This window comes from Xiphophorus hellerii, chromosome 13 (assembly GCF_003331165.1).
Source record: "Xiphophorus hellerii strain 12219 chromosome 13, Xiphophorus_hellerii-4.1, whole genome shotgun sequence".
NCBI lineage: Eukaryota > Metazoa > Chordata > Actinopteri > Cyprinodontiformes > Poeciliidae > Xiphophorus > Xiphophorus hellerii.
In genome coordinates, this window is record NC_045684.1 from 23,325,706 (window position 1) to 23,353,415 (window position 27,710).

The window sequence follows — 27,710 nt, forward strand, 5'->3', positions numbered from 1 at the left end:
GGAATAACGTAGCGGTCCAGTTTTATTCAACCTCCATTCAACAGAACTGAGCCAGCCTCAGGCCTCATAAAATAAAATAAAAACACAGAAGGAGGAAACAGCTCAACTTTAGTAACTGATCTGGTATGTAACCACATTAATTGAAATGCAAAAATAAATCATCTTACATACTTCCCCGTCTTTAAATGAAATGTTCTCATTTCAAAATGAAGTCATTAAAAAAAAAAATCACAATAGTTATACTCCCAGTACCAGTACCCACTATTACCATGATGTAGCCATGTTGAATGTTTTGCCACTCAGAGGGCAGGGGGGGGGGTATCAAAAGCGGCGCTACGTAGACGAGTGACGTCGGAACATAACCCCACTGACCAGCAGCGTGTGAGATAAGTTAGATTTTGCAGCGCAGTAAAGGAGGCGGGGCGGAGCTGGGAGAGAAACAGAGAGAGAGAGAGAAACAGAGAGAGAGAAAGAGAGAGGGAAACAGAGAGAGAGAGAGAGAGAGAGAGAAACAGAGAGAGAGAGAGAGAGAGAGAAACAGAGAGAGAGAAAGAGAGAGGGAAACAGAGAGAGAGAGAAACAGAGAGAGAGATAGGAGGTTTCAGCTCGAACTACGCGCGCGCGTGCGTGATAGGGGCGAGACCGTGGAGAGTCAGCTGGTCGAAGCACGGGGAGGGAGCGTGGAGTGGGCTGGACGTGTGTGTATGTTGGCGTGCGCGTGTGTGAGCGAGAGAAAGCGTGTGTATGTGCGGTTTGTACGTGCGCAAGGACAGCGCTTCGGGGGACAAGGTGAACACGGCGGCGGACAGAGGGTTTTTGAGGGGGGGGAGGGTGGGAAGCAGTTTGTGCCGAGATTCAGACGAGGAAAGTTGAAGCGTTTCACCGGTCGCTGATACGTCGTGCGTCCTGGACACGAGCTTGTACTGCGTGCTGTCCTTTCATAACCGTAAGCACTTTGTGTATTTGTTTAGGAACTAATTTAGGAGCGCATATGCGTAAAGTCAGAGGCAACCATTCTTCTCTGTCATGTAGGAACGTGCAGTGAAGCTATAGACGAGCTTACTGACGGCTTTTAGTGTCAGAAATGAGTTTATAGATAGTTTTTGTCATGCTAAAAACACAAACTCTTCTGGGGCGTCTTTTGAGTCTGATATTAGCTTTGTTAATTTAGTGTTTTTGATTGATGAAAAGCATTAGACGTCCTACAGGTTACCCTGTGTGAGCACAAACTTTTGCTATTATTGGAAGGAGTTTGCTCTCTTTAAATCTCTTTCAATGTTGTGTCAGTGTCAGTAAGTGGTGCAATGATTATTTCGTTCACAACTGTGCTTCCTAAACTAATGCCAGGCATTTACCTAAAGCAGCAGCATGTTTAGAAGCTACTCCCATGCAGGACTAGCTACCTGTGTGTCATTTCTCTTAGCTCTGCGTTCACCTGGTAAAATAGTTTTGTTGCTGGTGCATAAAGAAGACCACATGTAGGACCATCACTCTTACTGTGATTTTTTGGCAGAGATACACCCCAGTCTGAGTGTGGATAAACACTCCAGCAAGTGTGGCATTATTAAGTTGCTTCATAGTCCATTAAATCTCTAGGTGTCCCTGTATTGGTGGTAAAAGCTGAATTATTCCCTTTCTCTGCAGGAGGAGACACAAATGTCACTAAATGTCAAGCACTCGCAGCTTTGGCTTAGCTTTCAGGCTGATTAGGCTTGCACATACAATCAGCAGGGCTTGCCCTTTTGGCCAGCAGTTTGATTGGTGTGAGCAGCCTGGTCCTGTAGAGAAAGAACCTCTTGAGACGCAAAACTGGACATAAGTTAAAAGGAAGCATGGTGTGGAGGGGGTCCACCCAATTATCAGAAGTGGAGAGAGCGTCTTTTTCCAATGTGTGTCCAACTGTGCACTCACATTTGGACACGCATTCTCAGTCAGCGAGAGCGACCTAAAGATAGCCGAGCCCCTGTGGAAACCGTAATTAGTGGGGTGAAAGGAGAAGGCGGGGGCGGAGTTGCTGGTGGAAGACTTATTGTTTGAATCATCTCATATGTGTTGTATAATGACCTGTACAACAGAGGAGCACAGAGAGGGAAAGCATAGGGAAATCAGACGGAGAGTTGGCTGGAGAGATGCAAAGTTTAGCACGCATGTGTAGATTGCTGGACTTTGTTGAAGTATCCATGTGGTTCTGGTTTCAGTAACGACAACAAGAGCTCCTAAATGTGATCACAGCTTCTTGTGAACCTGGCGGATTGTGAGGTTTTTCAGGTAGTTGAGTGGATTTTCATGGTGATTCGGGCTTTCTAGCACGGATTCTGAAACTAATAAGTGGGCATTAGGCCGGTATGAGATTCCCAGGTTGTGATAGTCCTGATTGTTATATTTAATCAAAATGCCTGGACGAAAATGTATACCATAATTAAATTACTTTTGTTTTAAAGAGAAACGGAAAAAATACTCGTAGATGTACGCAAAACTACAAAACATACACCAGCTAAATTTAGAAACAGTTTTCACAAGCTTGGTAAGTTTCTAATGTTTGGCTTTTGCAGGTTGACATGGGTAAAACAACCATATTATGGGCTCAACACATGGGAGGGGGCGATGAAAGGCAAACGTTTTTCGCCACTTGGGATGAACCCAACTGACAGGATGTGTTGGCAACGGTGACAAAAGTTGAACATATTTCAACTTTCTTGTGTCATGTTTACATGTACGAGCTCAAAATTTCATATGCACAAATTTCGCCTGTCGCTTGGCTAGAGGAGGGCAAACGGTTGTCGCCTCATCACGCAGGTTTCCTAGGAAACGAGGGACGGCACCTCCTGTGTTTCAAGCCCGCTAGCTGGTGAAGCAGGCCTTCAGTCGGTAGTCGTAGCTTTAAAGTGGTGTTACCTCGGAAAAAGGGATGTATTAGTTTCCAGACCACTAATGCCCACATTTTTGTAAGCAGTTTGTACTTGTAAGCATAGAAAAAGTGAAGAAGTGTCCTTTCAGCTAGCTGACCTGCAGTCCACTAATAAAGGTCTGGGAAGAGCATCTCTCTGGTAATTGGAGCTATAAATCCTACAAAAAACTCCAGGCCCATTCCAGGACTTTCTCTTGAATCTCATTATCAACTTTAAAACAACATGGTGGAAAATGTTTGTGGCTTTGAAAATGAAACATTTTAAGCTATGACAGCGGTTAAAACAAACATTTAATGATGACCATGCGAGCGTCCACTTTAACACACACCAGTTCACATCTTGTAGTGGCTAGCCCCCTCCCCAGAATATAAGAAACTAGCTGACTGCTTTTCCAAGGGGCTTCTTAAAAACTCCCCCCTCTGTTTCCTCTACGGGCTGCAGGTGGTGAGTGGACATGTGTTGCTAGCTTGGAGAAGGTTTTTTATTTAGTCATAAGCCCCTGGGCTTTGTTTGAGGACTGACTGGTGTGTGTGTGTGTGTGTTGAACACAATGGCTGTGTTTACACAGGAATCGCTGTGTACATGCACGCATTCACAAGCCGTGCACACATGCAGGCTTTTCTTCTATTTCCTTTAGGTTAAAGATGAGTGTTGGGTTTTCGAAACTGGATACCAGTTTTACAAAGTTGTTATCACAACACCCGCATGGGCGGCAGTTTTAGAAAGGCCTTTGACATCTGTCTTTCTGGAGTTTAAAAAATTTTTCTTTTCCTTTTCCCTCTAATCATTATCCTGTCCGTTTAGGCTCGGTTAGTCTCATTTATTCGCTGTGCTCCTCCTCCTTGTGCAGGGTGCTTGCTGAGACCAGAGGGTTCCCTGCGAGAGGGAGCACAAGGCAAACATCATGGCTTTAGCAGGATGCCCTGACTACTTTTTACGTCACTCAAACTACCAGGTAAATATTTTCTGAGCTTTGTGCTTGTTTGCATGTCAGTGGTACACAGTGTGAATGAATGTTTTGAAGTAGTGTGGCTCTAAAATTCAGGTTTCTTTAAATGGCACTGTGAGCGCCGACCTGGATTGATTGAGAACTATCTGACTTGTGGCTTACCGCTTTATAATGTGGCTACAGCATCATTTATAAAAACTTTTAGGTTGTTTTACTTCACAGGAAGAATGTCCTATTAAAATATTTTGTACCAGCAATGTGGTGCTCTGATTTCCCTGATGTTTTGCAGGTAATCGTGCGTTAATGCTCAAGGTCTTAGATCTTCTTTTGTCGAGTGTTTTATTTATTTTTTTGCTTTTCTTGCTGTCAAACATGGCTAACTATTAAGTTAAATGTACTAGTTACAAGAGTGACTTTAAAAAAACAAACTATATGGTCTCTAAATGAACTACCCTACGGCAAACTCCAATTTTTTACTCAAGTACAATAAAAATCAAAATAAACCTAAGTGCCATAAGAACAAAAATAGAGAAGAGAGAGGAGGATAAAGAGGACAAAAGAAAACACCCTGGAAGTTTGCTTCTACACCTGCAGAAAGAGGAAAAAACTGAACCGAGAAACAACATATGCAGGTATAACAACAATGAAATTGTCAGCTACTTGGAACGTTCACATTCGTATCGTCTTTTAACCGATTAGCATCTGAAATAATGACCTGTTGGGATTTTTTCCCCCCATTTTTATATTTTAGGAAGCTATGAAAGTATGGTCACAACAGTGTTCAAAGAATCACCTTTGCCAATAAGCCCCGATCTTCTTTGTGATGGCTCAATAATTCTGGTAAAAACATCGTGAAGACTGACACTTTGATATGTGAGAACAATCTGAAAAGTCAGTAAAGCTCCTGCGTTTGCACGAGTGAAAGAGTAAACATGCCAGACAGAACAAGCTAACATTGCAGGGGCTCCGACTTACTACAATTACGATAGACAGAAACAACATATGCATGTACAGTATATGCAGCAGATAGACAGTCCGGTACAATATAGTGGACGCAGACTTAAGCTTGGAGCAGAACCAGTACCAACTTACGCTGCCAACAGTAGATGATCACCAAAGACGACAAATTTACTAGAAACAGAAATTCAACTGAGGTTTGCATGAACCAGATCCTTGTTTGCAATGTAAAAAGAAATCAATCAGTGAATCCAGGATAAGATTATTAGTCTAATAATATTTTTATTTGATCAGCAGTAGGCTTAAAGAAAGCGACTGTTTATTTCTAAGTGTCTTGGCGAAACCTGTTTTCAGACTTAAGAGTTTTAAGGTGTGGGTGTGCAGCACTAATTTTCACTTCAAAGTTTATTTTTTGAGCTTAGTTAGTCTTCAACAGCCCTTGAAGTAGAATAAAAAAAAGAACAAACAAAACATAGGAATGTAGTCTGATCTTCTAATCTGGATATGAAACATTTGTCAAAGCTCATCTAGAATTACTAGCTTGTTTTAACATTAATTAATGAGTGGTCTGTTGGATAAAGCCTTTTTAGAAGTGGGTTGAAAAAAATAAATAAGTTACAGTCTTAAGACAGACTTAGATTTATCTACCCATAAAATGGGCCTTATATTTCAGAGCTACAGTTTCACCAATTATTGGCATTAATGGCACGGCTTTAAATCCCGAGAAATTGTTCAACAAATGCAGACAAGGCTCAACCTGCACACCCATAAAAGGTTTTTGGGACCAATATCAAACCCTAAACGGGCTGAAATCTTTTGAAGTAATAGGTTTTTTATTGCTTGAAAATACTTAGACTTTTATACTCTGTTGTATAAAACACCAGTTTACTCTTTAATAACGTTTCCATAACAAATAAAAAGAGCAATGTAGGGCATTATTTAGAACAGATAAACATGTATTTCTACTGCTGCTTAAGCAATGTAGCTTTTATTATTACAGTAGTAGGGATGTTTAAGTGCATGTTGTGCAGAATACAGTACCTTCTTGTTCTGCTCTATACTGTGTACCAGTACTCCCAGTTGTTTGTTTAATTAGTTTGGCTCTCTGCTCAAAGAGTCAATAATTAGCTGTTCAACAGAAATGTTCTGTGGTTCCCACATCATGACTGTGTACCGTTTTCACAACCTCAAATATTTTCCAAGCCATTGACTACGACTCTTTTGTAAGCGATGGTATAAGCTCAGTTTTAGCCAGCTGAACAGCAGTGTGCAGAGGGGCAACTCTTACTTTACGCTTCACACAACCAGATAAAGCTCTGATCACACTGACACTTTCTCTGGCATATCCTTAAACGGCCAGTAAGCCACAGGAACTTTTTAAAACCTTAATTTACCTTGACACCAGTGACCAGCTGAGTTTAGCACATCTCTGCCAGAGAGTTTTGCTCATGTTAGTTGCTGCTGGAATAGGTTTAAAGGCACCAGCATTCATCCAGACTTCAGAAATCGACCCATATTGACGTAGGCTAATGATGAAAATGGTGTCACTTTGTTTGCAGAGATATCCGCCTGCCGAACTTGACACTAGACCCAGGTCGAACTATTCGACAGAGCTCTGTGCGAAGTGCTGAGTGCAGGCAGGAGTTTGACCAATCACATCAATGTTGATATCCATCTTCAACTAGTCTGCTTGAAAATTTAGTCCACTACCTGGTTTCTGTGTCTGTAGGAGACACGAATACTTTTGAGGAACATTTACCTGACACAGTGAGGAATTACGTACGTTTGTATGATTCTTCACTAAGTAACTACTATTATACTATGATTGGCAAATGGTTAATAACTCCTGGATGGAAATTGCAATGTGCAGGCTGTGATTTTCCTGATGTACACGGAAGCGGGAGTGGTGTGTCCTAGATGGTCTGTGCCGTTGTACAAAAGGTGTGCGTAATGATGAACGTGCCAAAGTCACACGACTGCCCATTGTTTGTTTGGATATGGATAAAGTATGTGGGAGCCGTAATAGTTAAGTTATGGATTGCATAAAAGGACAGCCTCTTGATTATAGTTCTGCAAACCTCTCTTGGGGTCTACATGTGTGCAGTAGCAAGGCCTCTTGCCTCGAGGTTGGGGTCTCTCAGCCTGGTTTGGTGAAATATGGCGTCTCTGCAACACAACAGACCCACTTCCAGTGTCCAGATCCTTGCAGAATGAGCCCTTTGTTTCTCCGTTTGGGGTTTCTCCTTTCCAACTCTCCAGTAACCTAAGGAATTTGGTTGAACGGCATTGTGGAGCTCTATAAATAGAACTACTAAACAAACACCATTAACAAGCTGTGGACTTTGTTTTGTGACAGGCTTTTGGGATTGACGCTGTGACGTCTCGCTGCGACTCAGAGTGGGATGAAGGAGGTGACGTAACGTCAGCCGCCTTGTTGCTCTGGGTGGAGGTACAAACGTGGAGCCTCCTGCTAGCCCAAACCGTGGGACTGCAGAGCTCCTGTTGAGCTGACATTAAGTTGGATTGGTTCTCTTTAGCTTCCAGGAAGGAGTCTTTGCTCCAGTAAGACCGCAGTGAATAGTGAATTGAGTCTCCACAGAAAACATTCCTCCATCCTACATCTAGTGCAGGGGAAAAAAAGCAGATTTAGGTTGTTAAACAGAAAGAAGCTGGCTATAACGTCGCTGTGTGTTCTTGTGTGAAGTTTGCCAATTGAGATGAGACTGCATGTTCTTTCTCCCCCCCCCCCGTGGAGTTTTTCTCTGGGTGTAGTTTGTATAGATAAGGAGCAAATGAGCCGTCCCTGTGTGAACTTACATAATGCTATACATAACGCCGGGGATGTTTGGGAATCTGGGCACTGCTCCACTCCCGTCTCCTATGTGTTTGTATGTGTGTGTGCGTGTGTGTGTGTGTATCTCAGTGAGACCTTTGGAGCAGTGCCAGAGATGTATCAGATTGAGTCGGCTGTAAATCTTGCTTTCATTTCTGTCTCTCTTTGCAAATTCATCTTTTTGTGGGTAAGTTTACATTTGCAAATGTGTATTTGTTCACGTTACACAACACCGAAACATTTTGTCTTGCAGCTTCGTTGAGTCGTGGCTTTAGTTGTTCAGGAAAGAAAGAGGAAAGGCTGAGCAATTTAATATTTCAGTGTTTTCAAAGTAAGAACAAGTATGAAAATTTTTTTCTATTTTCGGACTTTATTCCTTATCCCATCTGTTTAAATTTTGTATTCTTTCTTCTGTGCTTCTTTATGTCGTTTCTACTTTCCACCCTTCTTTTTTTCTGTTTTCGGTCTTTTTTCCTTGTACCGTCTTTACTTGCGTCTGTGTTCATTGTGTCTACCCTCATTTTTCTTCCTTTGTTTCTCACCACTACTAAATTTTGGGGGAAGTTTTCTAATAAACACTCTTCTTGTGGAGACTGATGTACATTTTTTTTAACTTTCTTAAAGGAACACAAGCCTAACATGTTGTTAGCGGGTGAAATAGTGGGGCGTGCTGCTCGAGTTGGTCACTTATCAAACATGCCACTTGTGGCGCGTGGCTTTTTTTTTTTTTTTCACAGCTGGAAACATTTCCAAACATCCAAATGTGTAGTTTTTGTAAGGAAAAAGTTTAGAAGCTCTCATTAGTTTTGCACCATGGATGAAATATTATCGATCCAAAATAATAATCACTTCTTGTACTAAAGGCTACTTTTACTATCAGCTTTGCTAATCACGTTCAATGTTTCCCAGTAGAAATATACTGATTGGTAATGACTACAAATGGACCCTGTGTGTTGCAATAAATCCTATCGAAAAAACAAGTTGAATTTGGTAAAGCACCAAGTTTCATTTTATTTTTACATTAATTTGAAAATACTTTAGAAATCCCAAAGAGAAATTCAATGTTGATCAAATTACAACATTGCAGCTTCTCCACAATCCGGTCCACGATGTTCATCATTTCTCTGCTTCTTCAGTTTGACCACTACAATGAGTGTGGATGTAGTAAAACATATTTATATATATATAAAAGTAAATTAACTTAAAAAGAACACAAAACACTCTTATTAAAAGATCATTTTGTAATTGTCAGGTTCTGCTGCTTATGCATCTGAACATAAGATCGCTTCAATGCTGCTTCATTGGGTCCTTAAAGCCGTAGAGTCAGTCAAAGTGCATCAGAGTTCATTGTGAAGGTTTATGGGGAATGCGACCATTATAATCGACTCTTTTATAGCAAGAGCGCTTCCAGTTAAGGGGTCTTTTTAGCAGCAGTTAACAGTGCTGCTACTGATAACTCCTACTGGACCCAGAATGCTGTTCTTCCTCAAACCCCACACAGTCACTGCCTTGTGCCCTGGAGGAGGCAGGCTGATGCAGGACTGGGCAGCACTATCAAGATATACCTGTAGAGTTTTTATTTTTAAATAAACATTTTCATATTTTGTGATAATTTCTAAAGATACTGCTATACGTTTAAAGTATAAATTGTGCATATTTGCTTGCTGCAGCTGGTTTTCAGTGGGAGTTCAGAGGAGCTGCTGTACCTCAGCCCTAGCTAACGTCCTCAGTCAGACCACAGGCCTAGCAGCCAAGCTGTCTTCCTTGGAAAGCTTTTGGCTGCTGCTTCTCAGAGCTATAAATCTCGCTCCTGGCATTTATGGATGTTTTCGAAGCACAGAGGGGAGATGCGAGCCGGTGTGTATGTGTGTGCATGCACAACAGGACTCCTGGCCACGAGTAGTTCCTGGAAGCAACGCTTCCGCGTTCTTCCTTTTCCTGGAAAAGGGAAGATTTTCAAATTTGGCTTTTGGGCCTTTGTTTCTCTCTGACAGCTTTCTCGCCTCGAGGCTGTTTCGGATTAGCCGGTGTGTCCCCAGATGTGTGACAGTGCTGTGAATGTTCTGTTTGTTTTTGTCTTTTAGCTGCAGATGTGTTGATGAAACCGAAACGCTGCAGGATGTGCTTCATGTTTGTGTTGGACAGATGTGGCAGTGACAGCTGCAGGTCAGCAGGGTCATGGGGTTAGCATATGGCTTGACGTTACTGGAAAGCAGAGCCCCTCAACCATTTGAACTCGTGGTATTTCATCCTTCAGGAAAACCTCGGGCATCCTAAGGGTGTGGTTTGATTACGTTCACTTTTAAATTAAAGATTTAAATTTTTTTTGGGCAGGAAAGGATGGAGCGCACTTCCTCCCACCGGCCTGAGGAGCTGATCGTTTCCGGCTTTCAGCGCACAGCCAGTCAAGCTTCGCCACATCACCATGGTAATGCCCCTCTCTCCTCCACATCCATTTCTGTAGAAGGCCATTTAACAAATTTTTTTTGACATTTGATGTGAAAACTGATTGAAACACAATTAATTGGGCGTAATGTACTGATTTGGTTCAATATGCTTATGAATGTAGGACACACTTACAGCCAGTGTTCAAAGCTAGTTCAAAGTTCAGATAACACAGATTTCTAATTCACACTTTCCAAATTTCAAGCTTAAAAATGAGTAAATTTACATTTATTTATTCATTTCCCTATACAAGAAAATCATTTTCACTAACTTAAATTTTGACAAATGACATTATCCCTTAATTAGGCATCAATGGACAGCTTTTATAATCATAATTTTAAAAGGGTATTCTGACCAAGTTGAGCTTCAGAACTACAACACACACTTGAAAAATGTACACATTATAGAACATTTCAGTAAGTAATACAAAAACAGATCTGAGTCCAGTCATCAATCAAAAAGGTTGCAGTCATGTCTCACTGCTGAGAATGTTTAATATTTGCTTAAATTTAGTAAATGAGATGATTCGTTGCAAATATAGCTGACTTAGGAGCTGATTTCATGCAAGAGGAGAATATTTAAGAAAGTAACTTCTGTCATTTTCAAAGTACAACAAGTTTTATGCTCCTTTTCATGCACAATGGTCACAAAGTCAACAAACACAGCATTAGGTTGTCATTACACAAATATGTAACATTGTGACCACATGGTGCTTACATAGCAGACAAATCAGGTTGTTGTTTTTTTTTTGCTTACCTTGAAATAAAATGCATAAATTTTTCTTTGTGTAAGAGAGCTGGTGTTTGCCCTAATCTCCTCTGTCCACATGCAGAGTTTATATTGTTGGATGTTGTCACTTTGAGCTGCACTCAGTTATTCCTCAAGTTTAATTAAACTGCCTATTAAAGCTCACCATTCTCTGGAAGCATTAATTTCTGATAAACCTCCTCATTTTAGTGCTATTTTTGCACAACATGGATTACCAGCTCAGTAATAAACACTTAAATCTAACTAGGTTGGGTAAAGTACTATACAGTTACATATAAAGTATGCCAAGAGGCAGATTTTCTAGGAGAAGGTATGTTCCAGCTTTTGTGGTCACGATACAAAACAAATGGTTCTAATTTCCCACATATGTGTTCAGTGTGAGGTAAGTGTACTGCATTGATAAGGGTTGGAAAAGATCCTCATATTAAAATTTCTGTTGTGGAAACTATTTCTCCAATGGTTTAGCGTTCTGAAACTAATTTAAAACCGAAGAAAGGGTGACTCACTCACACAGATGCAGATGCACAAAGGCAACCCAATAAATAGTTGCTGTTTTGCAGAAAACATGATTATAAATCTTTGTTTTAGTATTATTATTTTTTTTTATTGAGTCATGCAGTAAATAATTTTGAAAGGCAAAATATTCCTCTGTCACGTTGCTCCATTATCCTACAGCTTTTGTTCTGTCCATTTTTCACACATCATCTCCTCTTTTGATTGCTGTCTTCATGGAGCCAAACAGATGATGGCCTACTTAACGCTCGCTGACTTCCTAGAAGTCCCTCTCTCTAATTGCCCAACTTTTACACCATCTAGGAAACTGTCTCCCTTCATCAGTTCATGCTCTGCTCACCATATGGAGACGTTGTTTACACCCCTTTTTCTCACAACGCCTCCCCGTCTACACACAACCTCATCGTAAATCATAACTATGAGGCATCATAATAATGCAAAACTACATAAATCAGCCTAATAAAATTAAGTTATAGCAATGCAGGTGTAGGCTTGTGGGGCAAGGGAGGGGATTAAGGAAGGTAAAGCTGGTCCTTATTCTGACAGGCAGACACATGAGATAATTCATATTTATTTATCCCCTTGCTTGTTCAAGAAAACTTAAATATTGTGAAAAAATAAAGCACATCAGAGCATTAAATTGCTAATCTCAATGCTTAAATATCTGCAATATGATTTTTATCCTTTAAGGCAGCAAACTTTTAATTTTTGATGTTTTTACATCCTGCACCTGAGGTGAAATTATGTATTTTTAATCCCAGTAAGTTACAGCTGATATTATGATGAATTATAGGTGTTTGTTCTTGTTTTAGGTTTGTAGTATTGATCCATCCATTAGACTTCCTGGGACACTTTCCTGTCTCTGTTTTCTTTTTGTAAAACTCTCACCTGCTATTACGGGTTTTAGTCACTTTTAATTAAAATTACATAAAGTATAAAACAATTGTTGGCCCTTCTGCCTCGAGAAGACATTTAATATTTACACAGTACTAGAATCAGAGCAGATACTATATTGGATTTGAGAGCAGTCCGTGTTAAACAGGGTTTGATGAATTTACAAGTGCAATACGAAATGGACTTGACGTTTCAAACTTAAACGACCCCGACCTTAACTCAGATTAAACGGAGCTACTTTTCTGTTGTGTATTTGACTTCTCTTGTTCCATGAAGTCAATTTGCTCCGTCGCCAGTTCGACAAAACATCCCAAAGACGGGTGGGAATTGAGCAGGGACTGGAAAGCACATTTAAAATCAGTCAAACTCCTACGGTTCCAGGAAACGCTCACGCACATAAACATGTTTATGAATTAAACATTTTCAGCACTACTCTTCATGTATCTCGTGGACTTCAACACTACACAGCAGCCATGAATGATTGAAAACAAGTGGAAGTCTCCACAATAAAGTTTTGCACATTACAGAACGGGCTTGAGTCAAAGTCACTCGGATAAAGTTACGTTTTGGCCTTGCACAACTCAGACACTTTACATCAGCCTCACTAATGGATTGGTTTATATTTAGATCGGCTCAGGTTGCGTGCCCTTCGTTTATGATAGCCCCATCTGTCTTCCTGATAACCTGACAACATGCTTTATTGGCAGCGAAGCCTAAAAGCACCACCTGCAACACAAACGCTACAGATGAGTTTTGTTAATAGATAAGTTAAGTATTTTAAGTAAGCAAAAAAATAAATAAGATTCAGGCTAATACTAACTACGATCCTTATGTTTCATAATGAAAACGCTCCAGGTTTCCTTACTGACCTCTAGACGGTGGTTAGGGATCAATAATTGCTGGTTTTTGTGGCTTCGGGTTAGTATATTTTGAGATCCTAGAGGAATGGAACATCTACTTTTGCATGGCATGTTTTGTTGTCAGATGCTAACCAGACAGCTGCAGCAAGTCCTTCACATTCCAGGTCAAAGTAAATGGACAAGAAGGAGAAGGCATTTTCTTTCTCTATGTCCTCTGGGCTCCCTGTGCAAAGCCAACAGTGGAGTTGGCCAAACCAGCCGCAGGAGGAGGGAGAGGAATGCCAATGAAACCATCATTATCCTCCTAAAGCCGCACAAGGCTGCTTTTTTTTTATATTTAAGACTCTGGTAGGCTAAATGATAAAGCGCCCTTCCAACAGTGAAAAGACAGATTAGAAGCCTTGAAACCTGGAAGCGTGTGCGTGGTGTGGGATCTCCATATTAGCGGACATAAAATATTGATTTAAGGGTTTGTTCCCATGTTTTGCCAAGACGCAGATGAATTACACTTTTTAAACATGCCCACGGAAATCTCAGCTCGCCAGCGGCAGCTACTTATTTTTCAATTAAGTCCAGCAAAAGTGATCCTGGACAGAAGCGAACGCTTGCTGCTCTAAAGAGGCCCCAGTTGATAAAAATCTTCCAGTATTTTCCATGGACTAAAATTACCCTAATCGTGGCTCATTGCTGCAGGTTGATAGCTAAGACAGGAGTTTACAATCCAGATGTTTTTCCTCTGCAGTTGACTTGAGTGGTTTTATTCTTGCAATTTACTCCATAATATTGCCTTCATCGAATATGTTGGTGCCAATTAAAGTTTTTGATGGATGGACTTGAGCTCAGTTGAACATTCATCCCATTAGTGGCTACAAAGTACTCACTATTTAGTTGTTTAATCTTGACTTATGCTGTCTCCTTGTGCTATAAAAGCATGTTGGTGTGGATAGCTAGCCAAAGATTTTTAAAATCCCTTTTTTTATATCCTGTCACACTTTTATGCATCTTTCTCGTGTTTCAATGATGTACAAAAGTATGTCGCTTTAAGCATCTTTCAAGGATTCCCGTTCGTACCAATGCTCCACTGGTACTCGAATCTCACATCAATGATCCGGTAATAATGTTAATTAATTTCATGGTATACCATGCAGATGTTTTGTCTACACCAGAAAAGATCACTGAACCTAACATGCTAAATGCTTGGAATGACTGTAAAAGATAGTTTTACAGTTTGTAACACATTCAAACCGTATATTTGACAATCCTCAACTTGATTCACATCCATTATTCAAAACTGTGAACATCGTAGACAATAACTTTACATATTTAGTTCCACTTGATTGACACAATGCACTTTATTTCTTCATGTTCAGAAATGGTCAATTGAGCATCTAGAAATAAAAAAGCCACCAGCTAAATTTCTCACTACATCCGTGATTCAGACAAATGTAAACTGTGTTTTTATGCTGCATTTTAGTCAGAAAAAAAAGGAGTTACATCACAACCAAGTTGAGCACACTCTAGTTGCAAGATGGAAAATATTGGGATTTGGTATTTGATTTGGTGCTGCCATCTTTTATGTACAGAACAAGCAGCTAGCAGTAAATTTTACCCATTTAATTTGATCGTAAACAAAAGGAACATATGCATAGATAAATATTTCATAGCACTATTTTTGAAGCCAATTTAAAAATATTGGCTTCAATATTCAACATGAAGTACCAATAAATACTTCATGTTGGTAACTTTCACTACTTTTTGTATGCATGGCAGCCATGTTGATTTTTTTTTAAAACCCTGAGCTGATCGACCATCTCCAAATTTCCAAGTCAGAATTCCAACTTTAAAAGAAGTTTTTATTGTTTTCTCACTGGGAATTGGAAACCCAAACAGAGAAACCACAGCTGGCTACCCTGACATATGTGACATTATAAGAAACCATGTGATGGCAGCTTCACATCACTGGTGCTGTAGACTTATTTAACGTAACACTTGCTTTCCCAGAGCCATGCTGCTGACATTACCTTTGGGACTAGGAAGATTTGCGTTTTGGTTTCAAATTTTTGATTAAAGGGGTAACTTTTTGTAAACATTGCATCATTTTTCTTTATAAAAAGCAATTAAATGGCAACAATTGATGTGTAAAACTTAATCTAATCTAAAATCAGATGGTAAAGCTTGTCTGAGCTTTACACAAGAAGCACGTTGGTCGTTTTCTACTCTCTGGGTTTTAGCCCCCCTTGTCCTCTGGCCCCTTCACACACCCATCTCCTGTCCCACTCATGAACCTGAACATCACTTGAACCTGTGTCCCAGACTGTGCTTTTTGTGTGTGCTGGACTGTCAGGCCATGCCTCTTTGTGATCCAAACATGAGCGGCGACTCCTGTTTTCTTTGGAACAGCAGATTCCCTTCTGCTCTTTGTGTTCGCCATGTGTCTAAAGCACAGCACAGTGTTTTCTTTAAAAAAAAACAAAAAAAACTTGTATAATCCAAAGCACGTGTTTGTGTGCGCTGCACATTGCACGTGGTGTCCCATCCTTGTTCTGAAGCGTGCATGTGTGTACGGTGTTTTGCTGCTCTGCTTCGTCCTGACCATTTAAGCCACCGTGTGCAATGAGCGGACTAGTTAACGCTCCCAGAGCTCAGTAATTTCTTCTCCAGGAATGTTTGGAATTCTCCGAGCGGTGTTGGGGTGGGACTCGCATAGGACTGAAGGGCTTTAGACACATACATATACACAAACACATGCAGAAACTCTCTGAGGAGGCAGTTGTGGACTTTTAAAGAGGGTTTAATGTGAAGTTTTTTCTTTTGAATGAGGGGAACTGTTTTCCATCCTGCTTTTACACTTTTTCTCTCTCTCTAAGCGTAGGTCTTTCTTTAAGTCTTAGAGAAATCTCCTGACATGAGGAATTCACTGATTGTTTTAGAGCAGCGAATAATCTGCACGTTGCTCAACTCTGAGGTTCATTGACACTTGGCCTCTCAAATCCCTGGAGGACTTTAGCTAATTAAAAACGGTTCAGTGATGATCCTTCACATTTCATACCGGCTTGGTTTGCACTGTGGCTTCTGGTTGGAACCACCACACTTTGTCAGATATATCGGTCTCTTTAAATGTCAGACTTCATGTTGATGAAGTGTACTCAACAAACTTTTTAGGTAATCCAGGTAGATGTAAAATCCAACTTTGGGTGTTTTTACACCTGAGATTTGGTTCGATTGGGGACCAAAATTGCAACATTTGTTGCATTCTCAGCTGGTGCGGTTCACTTTCACACCGCCCCGCGTCAAATGAACAAAACTCTTTGAAAAACCTGTTCACCTCCTCGCCTGTGGCGGCGCTGCAATAAAAACCACAAAAGGAGACGACACAAAAATCTCAGAGGAAAACACAGAATGCACAAAAATGCACATAAAAAGAAAAAGGTGGTGTAATACTGGATAACACAATTATCTGTTAGATAACCTACATTTCTACTACATGAAACCAGAAGGTTCATTTAGCAAACATGGCAAAAAAAAATCATGGCTGGGTTGTATTATTTTTAGATATTTTATGTATATTATTCGTCACCATAATTTGAGCTGACCAATGAGTATTAGGAAAGTAAGACTGAGTGTGTCAGGTAGAATGACAAAAAATAAATTTCTGGTTGTCCTACAGTGTTTACTCTGAAGAACATATAAAATCGCTCAGGGTAACAAGGTGCTACGTTGCATTTTCATACTAGCTCAAGTGCACTTCTGCCTTTTCCCTTGGAAAAACTTTTGCTTGTGATAAAAGTATGGAGTCATTTTTGTTCAAATATATCTTTGGCAGAGGTAGGTAAGGAACTTTTTTGGCCTGTTATAAGTTATCTTGGTTAATCTCTTAATAAGGAATGTAAAAGAATGGAGGACTACAACTGTGTTAAGCGCTGCCTCTCACTTCTTTCTTGCTCTCTTCTTCTTTTTCTCTTCTCTTCCCACAACCCAGCTGCCTCCACAGATGACGACGTGGACCTGGAGCAGCTGGTGAATGACATGAACTCCTCTGTGGAGAGCATGCAGTCCACGCAGGCAGAGACGGCGCTCCTCCTAAACAACGGTCACATGCACACGTCTCACCACCACCACGCTGCCCATCTGGGACACGGCCAGGTCCACCGTCGCCACACCCCGCCCCTGCGGCCCTCGCCCCCCTCCAGGGAAGGACTGAAGCACTCTCAGCCCATGCACATCCAGGCTGTCAGGTAAACACACCAAGCCTCTGGCTCTGTGTGGATCTGACCACCTTAAATACAATTAGAGGAGAGCTGGCAGCTTCCAGAAATGATCTCTTTTCCTCTCCATAGCTACATTGGTATGTTAAAGGTCAAATTCAGCTGTAATTTAGATTAAGGGGATTTACTGCAGAATTAATATACACAGAGTTTATTTTATGCTAAATCAGGTACGGAATTCAGTTCTGTCCCTTCCCTGACGCATCAAATAAAATAATAAATAAATAAATAAAAGTGTACATGTATGAACATGCAATAAGTATTTTACACATTACATTTTGTCACTTTGTAACCACAAGCTTCAGTGTATTTCATTGCCTTTTTATGTGATGGACCAACACAAAGTTGTGCATAATTGTGAGTTGGAAGAGAAATGATAAATGGTTTTTAAAAATTTTATTAGCTTGCAGCTGCAAATCCAGCTGCAAGTCTTTTGTAGCTACCAGCTTTGCTTATCTAGCGACTTTGTTTGCTTCAGTTCATTCAGGAGGAATGGAAAGCGTCTGTGAACATCCAGTTTCCAAGTCATTTTTAACATATTCTTTGGGTCACTGTCCTCCTGCAAGATGAAACTTTGCTTCAATCAAGTCTTTTTCACCCTCTAGTAGGGTTTTTTTTTTAAAATCTTTTATTTTTCTTCTAATCAATTCTTACAAGCTTCTTTGTACTTGTTCAATCAAACCATCTCATGCCATAATGCCTCTGCCACCGTATTTCACCGTGATGATGGTGGGTTCGAACTGATGTGGTGTTAGCTTCATGCTTGTTTGCTAAAGTTTAGTCTTATTTTACCATATCATCTGTTTGCTATATCCTCTACATGGCCTGTGGCTAAATGCAAGATGGACTTATTATAGTTTCTTTCAATAGTGGCTTGTTTTTCTTGCACAAAGGCTTTATTTGTCGACTAGACCGGATCTGCAGCTTTCTCATGATACAGTTTGTTCTTTGACAAACGTCCTTCACTAAATATCTGTATTTATACTAATATTAAGCTACACAGATGAAATCAATTCAGTGCTAATTTAACGACTTCTGGTGGGTTTTAGTTGTACTAAAACTTATTTAGGCATGTCAGCATATAGCAGAAATGACACACCACATTTTTCACATTTGTATTTGTCAAAAAGTTTGAAACTGGGGGTAATTTTCCTATTTTCCTAGTTTGTTTTTTTCCCATCACATTAAAATACATGGAGGTTTGTGTTTTGTACTTTTAATGTACTGATAATTTCTGTTTTCACATTCTAGTCGAACATTCAGTGTTCTGTCTTTTATTCTTTATGTGTTGATTCTGGGGCAACAACATAAATGTATTTGTCTCCCTCTGCAGGTGCCTAAAGGAAGAGCAGCACCTGCGTCCCGCCTCCCTGCCCGCCATCCCCAACCCTTTCCCAGAGCTGTGCAGCCCAGCAGGATCCCCCATTCTCAGCCCGATTCAGACCTCCGACAGCCATGCAAGTACACTTTCACAACAGCCTTGATTCTCCTTAAATTAAAAACATCAAATTACAAAACAGGAAGAGGAGGAACGTATTAGCAGTCTTAGTTATTTCCCTCGCTCTTAGCTTCCTATCATATTGATTGATCAGTAACAGGGCAGTGAGTTTGTGTGGATGTAAATCTGGAAGCGTTCAGAAATCAGCTGAGTGGCCCGTTAGTCTCAGGTCAAAGTAGCGAGTGTTGACTTTGGCTTCGCACTACGCTTTTCTTCCCTGACACTACATCTCACCCTGGGTTATCTGACCCTGCGTGTGTGTATGTGTGTGTGCTCCTGCGGCGTCATCACTATCAATCATGCACACACAAAAACAGAGACGTGTTTCGCTGGGGTTGAAGGTGAGCCGTGTCTCCAGGATGCCGCAGACTGAGTGCAGACTTCCGTTGCCGAGCCGACGACCTGAATGGGAACGTCTTCGAGTCGGATCTCCCTGAACCTCCTGAATCCGTCTGCCGGATTTGACAGGACACACTCATTTCCGCAGTTCACACGCTTTTACCATGGCTATATGCGTTAATGTGTGCATGTGTGTGCGTGTGTGTGTCTGTCACAGTCTTGCCTTTCCTTCCCTCCTGTTCGGCCTGCTGTTCCAGGAATGTTCCATCCGTCTCAAAGATGTTTTCAGGATGCCCACCCTGAACAACAACTTCTTTTAGATGGCCACTCACTTTTTCCTAACAAAGCTACCCAGATGGGCTATAACAGATACGTGATAAGAAAAAGCATTATTTTAGCATTTTGTTGACATCATCTCACAAGGTCTGGAGTCACAAAGCAAGTCTGCATTTCGTACAATGAATCCTTTGTGTGCATGTGAGGCTGACAGCGAACTAAATGTTGCCTCATGTTTTTTCCACATTATCTTCATTATGTCCACACTTTGTCCATTTAACTATTATCCCATGTGTCCAAACGGGCAAGCATTTTCCATTAGATGTGTATTTAACTATTCAACTAACTTTTACATCCATTTTTTTTAATGTAACACAACTGAGTTAACACAGACTGTATAATACTGACCACTGATTGCACTGCAAAAACACAATCTTACCAAGTAGTGTTTGTCTAATTTCCAGGGAAAATATCTCAGTACACTTGAAATGAGATAAAACTAACTCATAAGTCACTCTTCACCAAGATATAAGAGCTTGTTGTCAGTAATTTCTTAATATTGATGGAAAAGTAGTAATTGGATTGGCAGATTATTTCACTTATATTAAGACATTTTCCACTTGTGATAAGTGAAAATAATCTGCCAATAGAGCTAGCACTTTTTCATCAAAATTGAGGAATTATTGACTAAAAATAAACTCCTATAGGTTGCTGAAAAGTTACTTATGAGTTAGTTTTGTCTTATTTCAAGCATACTAAGATATTTACATTAGAAGCTGGGCAAAAACTACTTGGTAAAATTTTGTGTTTTTGCGTTGTGGTGATAGAAAAGTAGGAAGGTAGTGGCATTTTTTATCATTAGCAGAACAGTGATGAAAACATTTTGGTAGATGAAGCTTAAGACGTGGGAGCTCGACTGATAAATGTATCACATTTGGATCTGCAATGTTGCTTATTTAAGGAAACGTCTCTCCCACTGTGTTAGTTAACGATGACTGATTAAAATGGTTATGTGGATTGGTGTAGGATGCAGATTCCTTAATGAAATAAATGGAGCCTGAGTGAAGCATCCAGAAGAAACGGTTCAGTTGGGACACAATTCGGTCTTCAGGCTGACTAACAATAAGTTTGTAACTGTTTCCATTTGCACGGAGCAGATCTGCCTAGTGCGACACATCACAGGGCGTAGCTTGAGCGACCAACAGACGGTCAGAACTAGACGGACCTCGTACTGGGCCAGGAGTGACCTCAATTCCAGTTTTAGCCCGTACCAATCATCTTTCCAGATACTGACGCAAACAGTATTTTTGTTTTTTTGTTTAAATTCAAAATGTTACTACGATGATCATTGACGATATCAGACAAATATGATTTTAGGTTCTTTGACGCAGGAGGAGTTTTGAGACTAGTAGAAAATAAAGGGTTTACAAGATTATCCCAATTTATTTATGGGATATTTATTCACGACTCAAGCTTAAGAACAAGTACGGAAATTAGTATCTGTATTTTCCACGTCTGGAAGAGTATGAAAAAAATATCTTTATTTTTAACTCTTGATTCCCTTACACGTGCACTTAATTCAGTCCTTCCACCTTGTCCTTCCTCTTTTTTTTCTTCCTCTTTTCTTTTATTTTTTCATCGTTTTGTCCTGTCGTGTCTTCCTTGTCAATCTCCTTCCTTTCTTTTGCTGTCTTACATTTCTTCTTTTTTGTCCTTTCTTCCTTGCAGTTCTTTGCCTCAGTGTTTTCCTGCATTGTGTCCTCTCTCTTTACTTTAATTTCTTCATATCCACCCCCTTTCTTTTCCTCCTTGCCTTCCTTCCTTGTAGTTTGTTTGTGTTGCTTTTTGTCAGGTCTCATACTTGTGCTGCCCTGCTGTAAAAACCTTTTTGCCTGAATTTATCTAATTATGAACATAAAGGACTGAACTCTGGAAAGTTTCCTGGAAAAATCTGGAATTCAAAAAATGTTGAATCAAAGGTTTACTAACAGGAAAACGTCGAGCAGAAAAGTTTCAGTTTTGACAAATTTAATGAACCCCAGTTGATGGCGTGCTTGGGGTTCGTTATACAATCATTTCAATCAGCTGTTCTGGAGCAGGAACTCATCTAAACATGAAGGACGGTGGACCAGTGTTGAGGACTCCTGCCCAGATGCACACATTAATTACTGGGACATCTGTACACCACACTTTCAGATATAAAACAACCAGTCGACTTCATGCTAACCCAACACACGACTTGTCAGTTTCTGCTAATGCTGAAAGTACTTGGTCACAAGCTATGATCTGTGTAAACTGCATGTCTCAAATGATGAAACATTAAGGAACAAATAGGTTTTCAACTTTCCAGTAACAATATTGGAGGCTCCAAAAGTAGCTCACACACACACACACACACTGCTTCTTTAAAGTTTCTGTCTTGGGACTTATTTTCACAGGTCGTTCTGTGAGTTCCTGTCACGAGATCTGGCAGCTCTTTCTGCTGCACTGGTGGTCAGTACAGATCACAACGGTTGTGGGACAAACCAGACTAAAGCTCTCTTGTTAAAATAAAAATGGTTTGTTGGATATAATTCTGTATATTTACTTGTAAAACTGAGAGTAAGCTTGCTAAGCGTGGCTTACTTAACACTAACAGTTCTGATGATTGCTCCAGATGTGAGGAACAAACATCTTCATGTGGCGTGTAGACTTTAAGGATAATGTTTATTTCATAACGTAGTGCGTGTCTTGACATGGTGCGTTCACTTTTAATAGGATAATGCGCAAAATGAGCATCGACTCGTCTTGAGCTGATAAAACCGTCACTAATCAAAACAGTATTATGTAAAATTGACAATTATTAGGTTATTCCCTCCTCAAAAACATACCTGGAGTGTTGCCTTGATCATCTCCTGCATGTTGGAGAAATTGTTTAATCTCCATGGCAACCAATCTCCATGGAAACCATTAAGCTGAGCAAACACCTAGTGGCACACGTCCTTGGAGTTGCAGTTTCCGAGCTTCCGCCTGACAGAGCAGCCCTCTCCCATAACTCCCCCACTCAGCTCCTTCAGACTAGCTGGCAGCAATTAGCAAACACCTGGAGGAACTCATCATACAAGTTACTTCTCAGTGCTACACTTGTAAAAACATTATTAAAAGGTTAATAAAGGGGCGTGGCGTAGGGGATAGCGTGACCCATGTTTGGAGGCCTTGAGTCCTCGACGCGGCCGTTGCGAGTTTGATTCCCGGACCTGACAATATTTGCCGCATGTCTTCCCTCCTCTCCTTCCCCCTTTCCTGTCAGCCTACTTTCATATAAGGGACACTAGAGCCCACAAAAGACCCCCTGGAGGGGTTAAAAAAAAAAAAAAGGTTAATAAAGCGATGTTGTGACGACGTCCTGAAGGCAGAAGTTTCAGAAAGAGAATTTCTTAAAGAGACAGAGACCCAATTTCAAGGCATTATACTGTAATTGGAAGTAAAATTTCTATTACATCATACTTGATATGTAAATTTTTATATCAACTGAAGGTAACAGTTACTTGATTATGCTACAAAATGGCACTATGTGCCTGAAAAATACATAATACTGCCCCTTTAAATGCTGCATAACAGGTTGACTCTGACATGTGCCGTTGCTGTAGCGATGGGGTGCTCGGTTGCGTTAAACGTAAGCGAACAGCAGGCATAGAGAACCTGTGTAGGTGTTATGAGAACATATACATATGAATATATGCAGGTCTGTAAATGATGCAAGCCTTGGAGCAGGAGGAGCATATGAATGCAGACGAGTCACACATATGTGCCGTGGGACGATCAGCTGATAGTTCTCTGGTGTTTTTCTCCTCGGGCTGTCGCTGTGAATATTGTTCTGAAGATCTGCTAACAGGCTGACATTATGTCTCTGTCAGAAGTCCTAAATTGACTTTGGTCGGGGCTTCAGAGCCGTTTCTCATGGTTAATAATTCTAAAGGCCATTTCCCATGCAGCTTGTGCCAGCCTTGCAACATTCATTTGAGCCGAGTTTTCCCCCGCCTTTCACAGGGATTTGGTCAGGTCCCATCCGTCATCGTTGAGCAAATGCGTTTGCTTTGGCACCGTGGCTGTAACGCAACTCGAGCTTTTATTTGCGGCCAGAGACAGTATAATCAACATCAGGGTCAGCGGGTTGGACCCAGCAGTTAAATATACGCTCAGTCGCAAGCAGATGATTTGGATGAATGCCATGTGTATCAGCCGGCCTCCCTGCTCTCCTCTGAAGTAGCTTTGAGAAAGACACTGAACTTGATCCAGGTTCTGGTTTACTGCTCCTCAGCTGACCCTGACCTCTGACCTTCTTAGGGATGGATGCTCTTGGATGGGTTTTCTGTCCATTATTTGCCCTGCGGTTTGATTTTTAGATAATTGCTGCTTGTAAAGTCAGACAAAGATTAGAGGAAAGGTAGGCAGGGGGCGTTTATAACCCTTGAGCCTTTTCACATGTTGTCACATTATCACTAATAACTTTAATGGATTCTGTTGGTATTTCAGGTGATAGACCAACTCAAAGCAGAGTGTTATTGGAACGTTAAGTAGTTATCAGCAGTCATTTTTCTCAAGTAATTAAAAAATGTATCTCTTTTGACTCTAACCCTTAAATAAAACAACAAAAAAAAAGAGTCTGGTGCAAACATTTGCCTTTTTAAGGCCCTTTTTGAGTCATTGAGGTCATGCCAAACACATGATCTCAATGTTTTCAGATTTTGTTTTTGACTCCTGAGTGGTTGGTTAGTTCTGATACCGCGTTGGGCGAATTCATCAGATATTTACCAAAGAACAAAGAATAGTAAATGTATTGAGTCCAGCCTTAAAACACAAGCACAGGACTTTAAGTGGTCAGAGCTCAGAAACTATTAAATTTAACTTTATTGTCTGGAATTTTTTGAGCTATTTTTAAAAGGCACAGTTAATGCTGCAGGTTGCATACAGACCAACCAGAGGGGTGTAGAGTAAATAACTTTGTAAACTCCTGTATTCCAGCAATCAACTTGTAAAAAATATCTTAATGTGACTCTGGAGGCTGTGCTTATTGCTCTACTTTATACTAAATTTCCATGTAATGGTTTCTCTGGTGTCCTATTATTAGTTGTCTTCAAAGAAACATGCTTAAGCGCTGATTAATCTTGTGTAATAAGAAGAAAGCTCCTAGGCCCACACTCTTCAGGGACTCCTACCTCCCCTATGATTTGAGGTCAGCTGATGTATTTCTGCACGCAATGGTCTGCTGACCCACTGCAATCAGTCAAGGTGCATGTTCGCGTCCATGTCTGTGCGCTCAGAGAAAGTCGCTCAGTACAGTGAGCTAGATGGCCATTAGTTCACTGTGTAATCTACCACAAACAATTTCCATCATTACCTGCTAATGAGATGTAATCTGACTGTGGGGGGATTTGGTGCAGATTGACATGCAGGTCGGAGTAATTATTTCTGCTGGTGTTTGTGGGCTTAATAAAGATTTGCTGGAACTTTGTAGTTTTTGCCAAGCACAAAATGTTTTGCAGAGTTGCAATGTGATGATGCAACTTGAAAGTGTTTTCTAAGGATTGTTAGAGTAATTGCTTAACCACACCGCAGACTTTTTTTTTTCTCCCCCCGCCACTCTTACATTCCATGACTTTGCAAGAAGATAAAGTTGAATGCTGGTCCAAAAGGAGCCTGGGGAATCATTTTTAGCTACATAGTAGTTGTGCAACAATATAACCAGCTCATGAGATTATACATCATATTAGGTTTTTGAATTATTTTGGGGAAAACTTTAAATCCTAAATTTCTTTCGTTGTTTTCACAAAGTAAAAGTTTCACAAATCAAAAATCTAATCTAATCGGTGTATCCTGTTCCAGTTGGAGGCTAGCAGTTATCATTAGCCAGTAATGGTAATCTCCCTGCGTTTCAAAAATCGTTCGTACCTCGTTTTAATCCGTCTCTGTTTGAAGCTGACTTTCTGTTCAGATAAAAGTCTCCAATATAGACACAACAGCTTGTCAAGCTCCAAACAAACACCAGTACATCTGGGGCTCATAATAATAGCTAACATGTTTTTAGCCAGACAAAGTCTCATAATAGCATCAACTCCATAACTCTTTGACAAGAAACACTTTGGCATTTTAATGTTGCACAATCTAGTCTTAGGAGAGCTTGTTTGTACTCGGACTCCTACAGCCTTTGAGAAACATTAAATGTTTCTACACTGTTGATCTATTAATTGATTTGTTGTTTTCCTCTTATCTGAGATTGGGTCATGGGGTAAATGGGTCAAGGTCCAGACATCCCACTACATTGCATACATAGGTCTACCCAAGGATCTCTGGAAAACCTCTAAGGGAGGCTTTCTGAATTCCCTAAATTGACAATTTTTTCATCACGACTCATCTGACGAAGCGATTCAGCCCTACATTTTGTCTGACATGTGATCACACACAGGGTAAGTCTGGACTTTCTGAAGTGAAGTTTGTTAGAGGGGCAGTATTATAGAAAATCTACTTTTTTGAGCTATACATTGTTTTACAAAGTTATTCCCTCATTAAAGTCATACCTGGGGCATTGCCTTGATTCTTTAATGCGCGTTTGAGAAATCCTTTAAGCTCCTGTAGCAACCGTTCAGTTGTGCAAAATGCCTTGGTGGACCTAGCCCCGCCTTTGAGTCACAGCTCCTCCTTTGAACTGCAGTTTCCAAGCTTCTGGGCACCTCCCCCACTTGTCTCCTTCAGACTAGCCAGCAGCAATTAGCAAACACCTGGTAGAACTGCACATCTGTGGAGCTCATTATACGAGCTACGTATCAGTGAAACGTTGGTAAAACGTTAAAGGATTAATAGAGGAGCTATATTGTGATGACTTCCTGAAGGTGGAGTTTCAGTAAGAGCAGGAATGGTTAAGAGACAGAAGCCCAATTTCATGGCATTAAATTACAAAGTCAAATTTATTTATTTATTTATTTTTTTTACCCCTCCAGAGGGTCTTTTGTGGGCTCTAGTGTCCCTTATGTGATAGTGGGCTGACAGGAAACAGGGAAGGAGAGGGGGGAAGACATGCAGCAAATGTCGTCGGGTCCGGGAGTCGAACCCGCGACGGCCGCGTCGAGGACTCAAGGCCTCCAAATACGGGTAGCGCTGTGCCCTACGCCACCACGGCATGCCCACAAAGTCAAATTTATTTTAAGTCATATTTGATATATACACAATATTTTAGAGTGATTGCAGTGTCTTGATTGTGTTAAAAAATAGCACTGCCTGCAAAATACATAATACTGCCCCTGTAAAGGTCTTGGTAATGGATTCCCAATTGGTAGTTGAAAGACGTCACGTCACTGTGAGCTAAATTTGAAGTGAAATGAAGATATGGTTTTAGTGTTGAAAGGTAACAACTAGTCAAACGTACTCTGTTTTAACTAACTTCAGCATTTTAAAAAACTGAAACTATAGATATCTATAGTTACCTAAATGCTGGGTTAATGGATATTAAAGTATTTTTGGGTTCTGCACCTCTTGTAGTCACAATCTTTCCTGTGAAGATGAATTTTCTTCAATTTCAAAGAAAGTTGTTAAATTTGAAGTATTAAATCTTATTTTAATTTTAGCACAAGACTACATCAAGGGAATAAAGTTAAGGGTGGAACTTGGCTCGCGTTGTATATTTTCAAAGTTGATGAGAGTCTCACGGTGTCGGTTGCCGGGTCGTGTGGAGTTGAGCTCCTCATTGAGGCGCCGCTCTGGTGAAGTGAGATTGAGTTTGGCGGCTCCGCAGAGGTAATCAGCTCTGACTGGCCTGAAACCTGAAGAACTCTCACTGACTGACGATGCTGCAAAAGAGTGCAGAGTGTCCAACCGCTAACAGGAAGTCAAATGCTGGCATTAGAGATTGGGCATGAGAAGCACAAGGTGGCGGTAAACTTTCACAGAAATATAGAATCAGTGACGGCTGAATGTGAATGTGCTTACTGCTCAGAATGGTTCTCTAGTGTTCAAAGACTTCAGGCACCACTTGGACTTGTGGAGAATCATTAACTAAAAATACATTTAAAATTGCAAATTCTAACCGTTCAAGTTCAACTGACTTTAACTTCAGACTGTCTTCAGTCCTTGAAGCCACAGCATGTAACTTTATTAAAAAAAAAAGTTTTTTACATATTTGTTGAAACTGTCACTAGGTAGTGACATCATAGTACAAGAAAAATAATCTG

At 40.5% G+C, this 27,710-nt stretch overlaps 1 protein-coding gene and 1 long non-coding RNA gene across 3 annotated transcripts in view; one reads left to right on the top strand and one right to left on the bottom strand.

Moving 5' to 3' along the window:
* The first annotated feature begins 635 nt into the window (after nucleotides 1-635).
* LOC116731263 (growth factor receptor-bound protein 10-like) overlaps nucleotides 636-27,710 on the top strand; it is a 56,959-nt gene continuing 29,884 nt past the window's right edge. Inside the window, exons 1-5 of one of the 2 annotated variants that reach the window (XM_032580941.1) lie at nucleotides 636-789; nucleotides 3,760-3,864; nucleotides 9,983-10,076; nucleotides 17,108-17,363; nucleotides 18,727-18,850. In XM_032580941.1, coding sequence (XP_032436832.1) covers nucleotides 3,814-3,864; nucleotides 9,983-10,076; nucleotides 17,108-17,363; nucleotides 18,727-18,850 — 525 coding nt within the window. In that variant the 5' untranslated portion in view covers nucleotides 636-789; nucleotides 3,760-3,813. Of the gene's footprint in view, nucleotides 790-837; nucleotides 947-3,759; nucleotides 3,865-9,982; nucleotides 10,077-17,107; nucleotides 17,364-18,726; nucleotides 18,851-27,710 lie in introns of those variants that run through there. The other variant, XM_032580940.1, reaches the window with a different exon arrangement.
* On the bottom strand, nucleotides 9,428-26,426 carry LOC116731264 (uncharacterized). Its single transcript, XR_004341560.1, has 3 exons — nucleotides 26,320-26,426; nucleotides 11,007-11,010; nucleotides 9,428-9,443 (listed from the first exon to the last, which is right to left on the bottom strand). It is a non-coding gene; the product is annotated as an uncharacterized LOC116731264 (long non-coding RNA).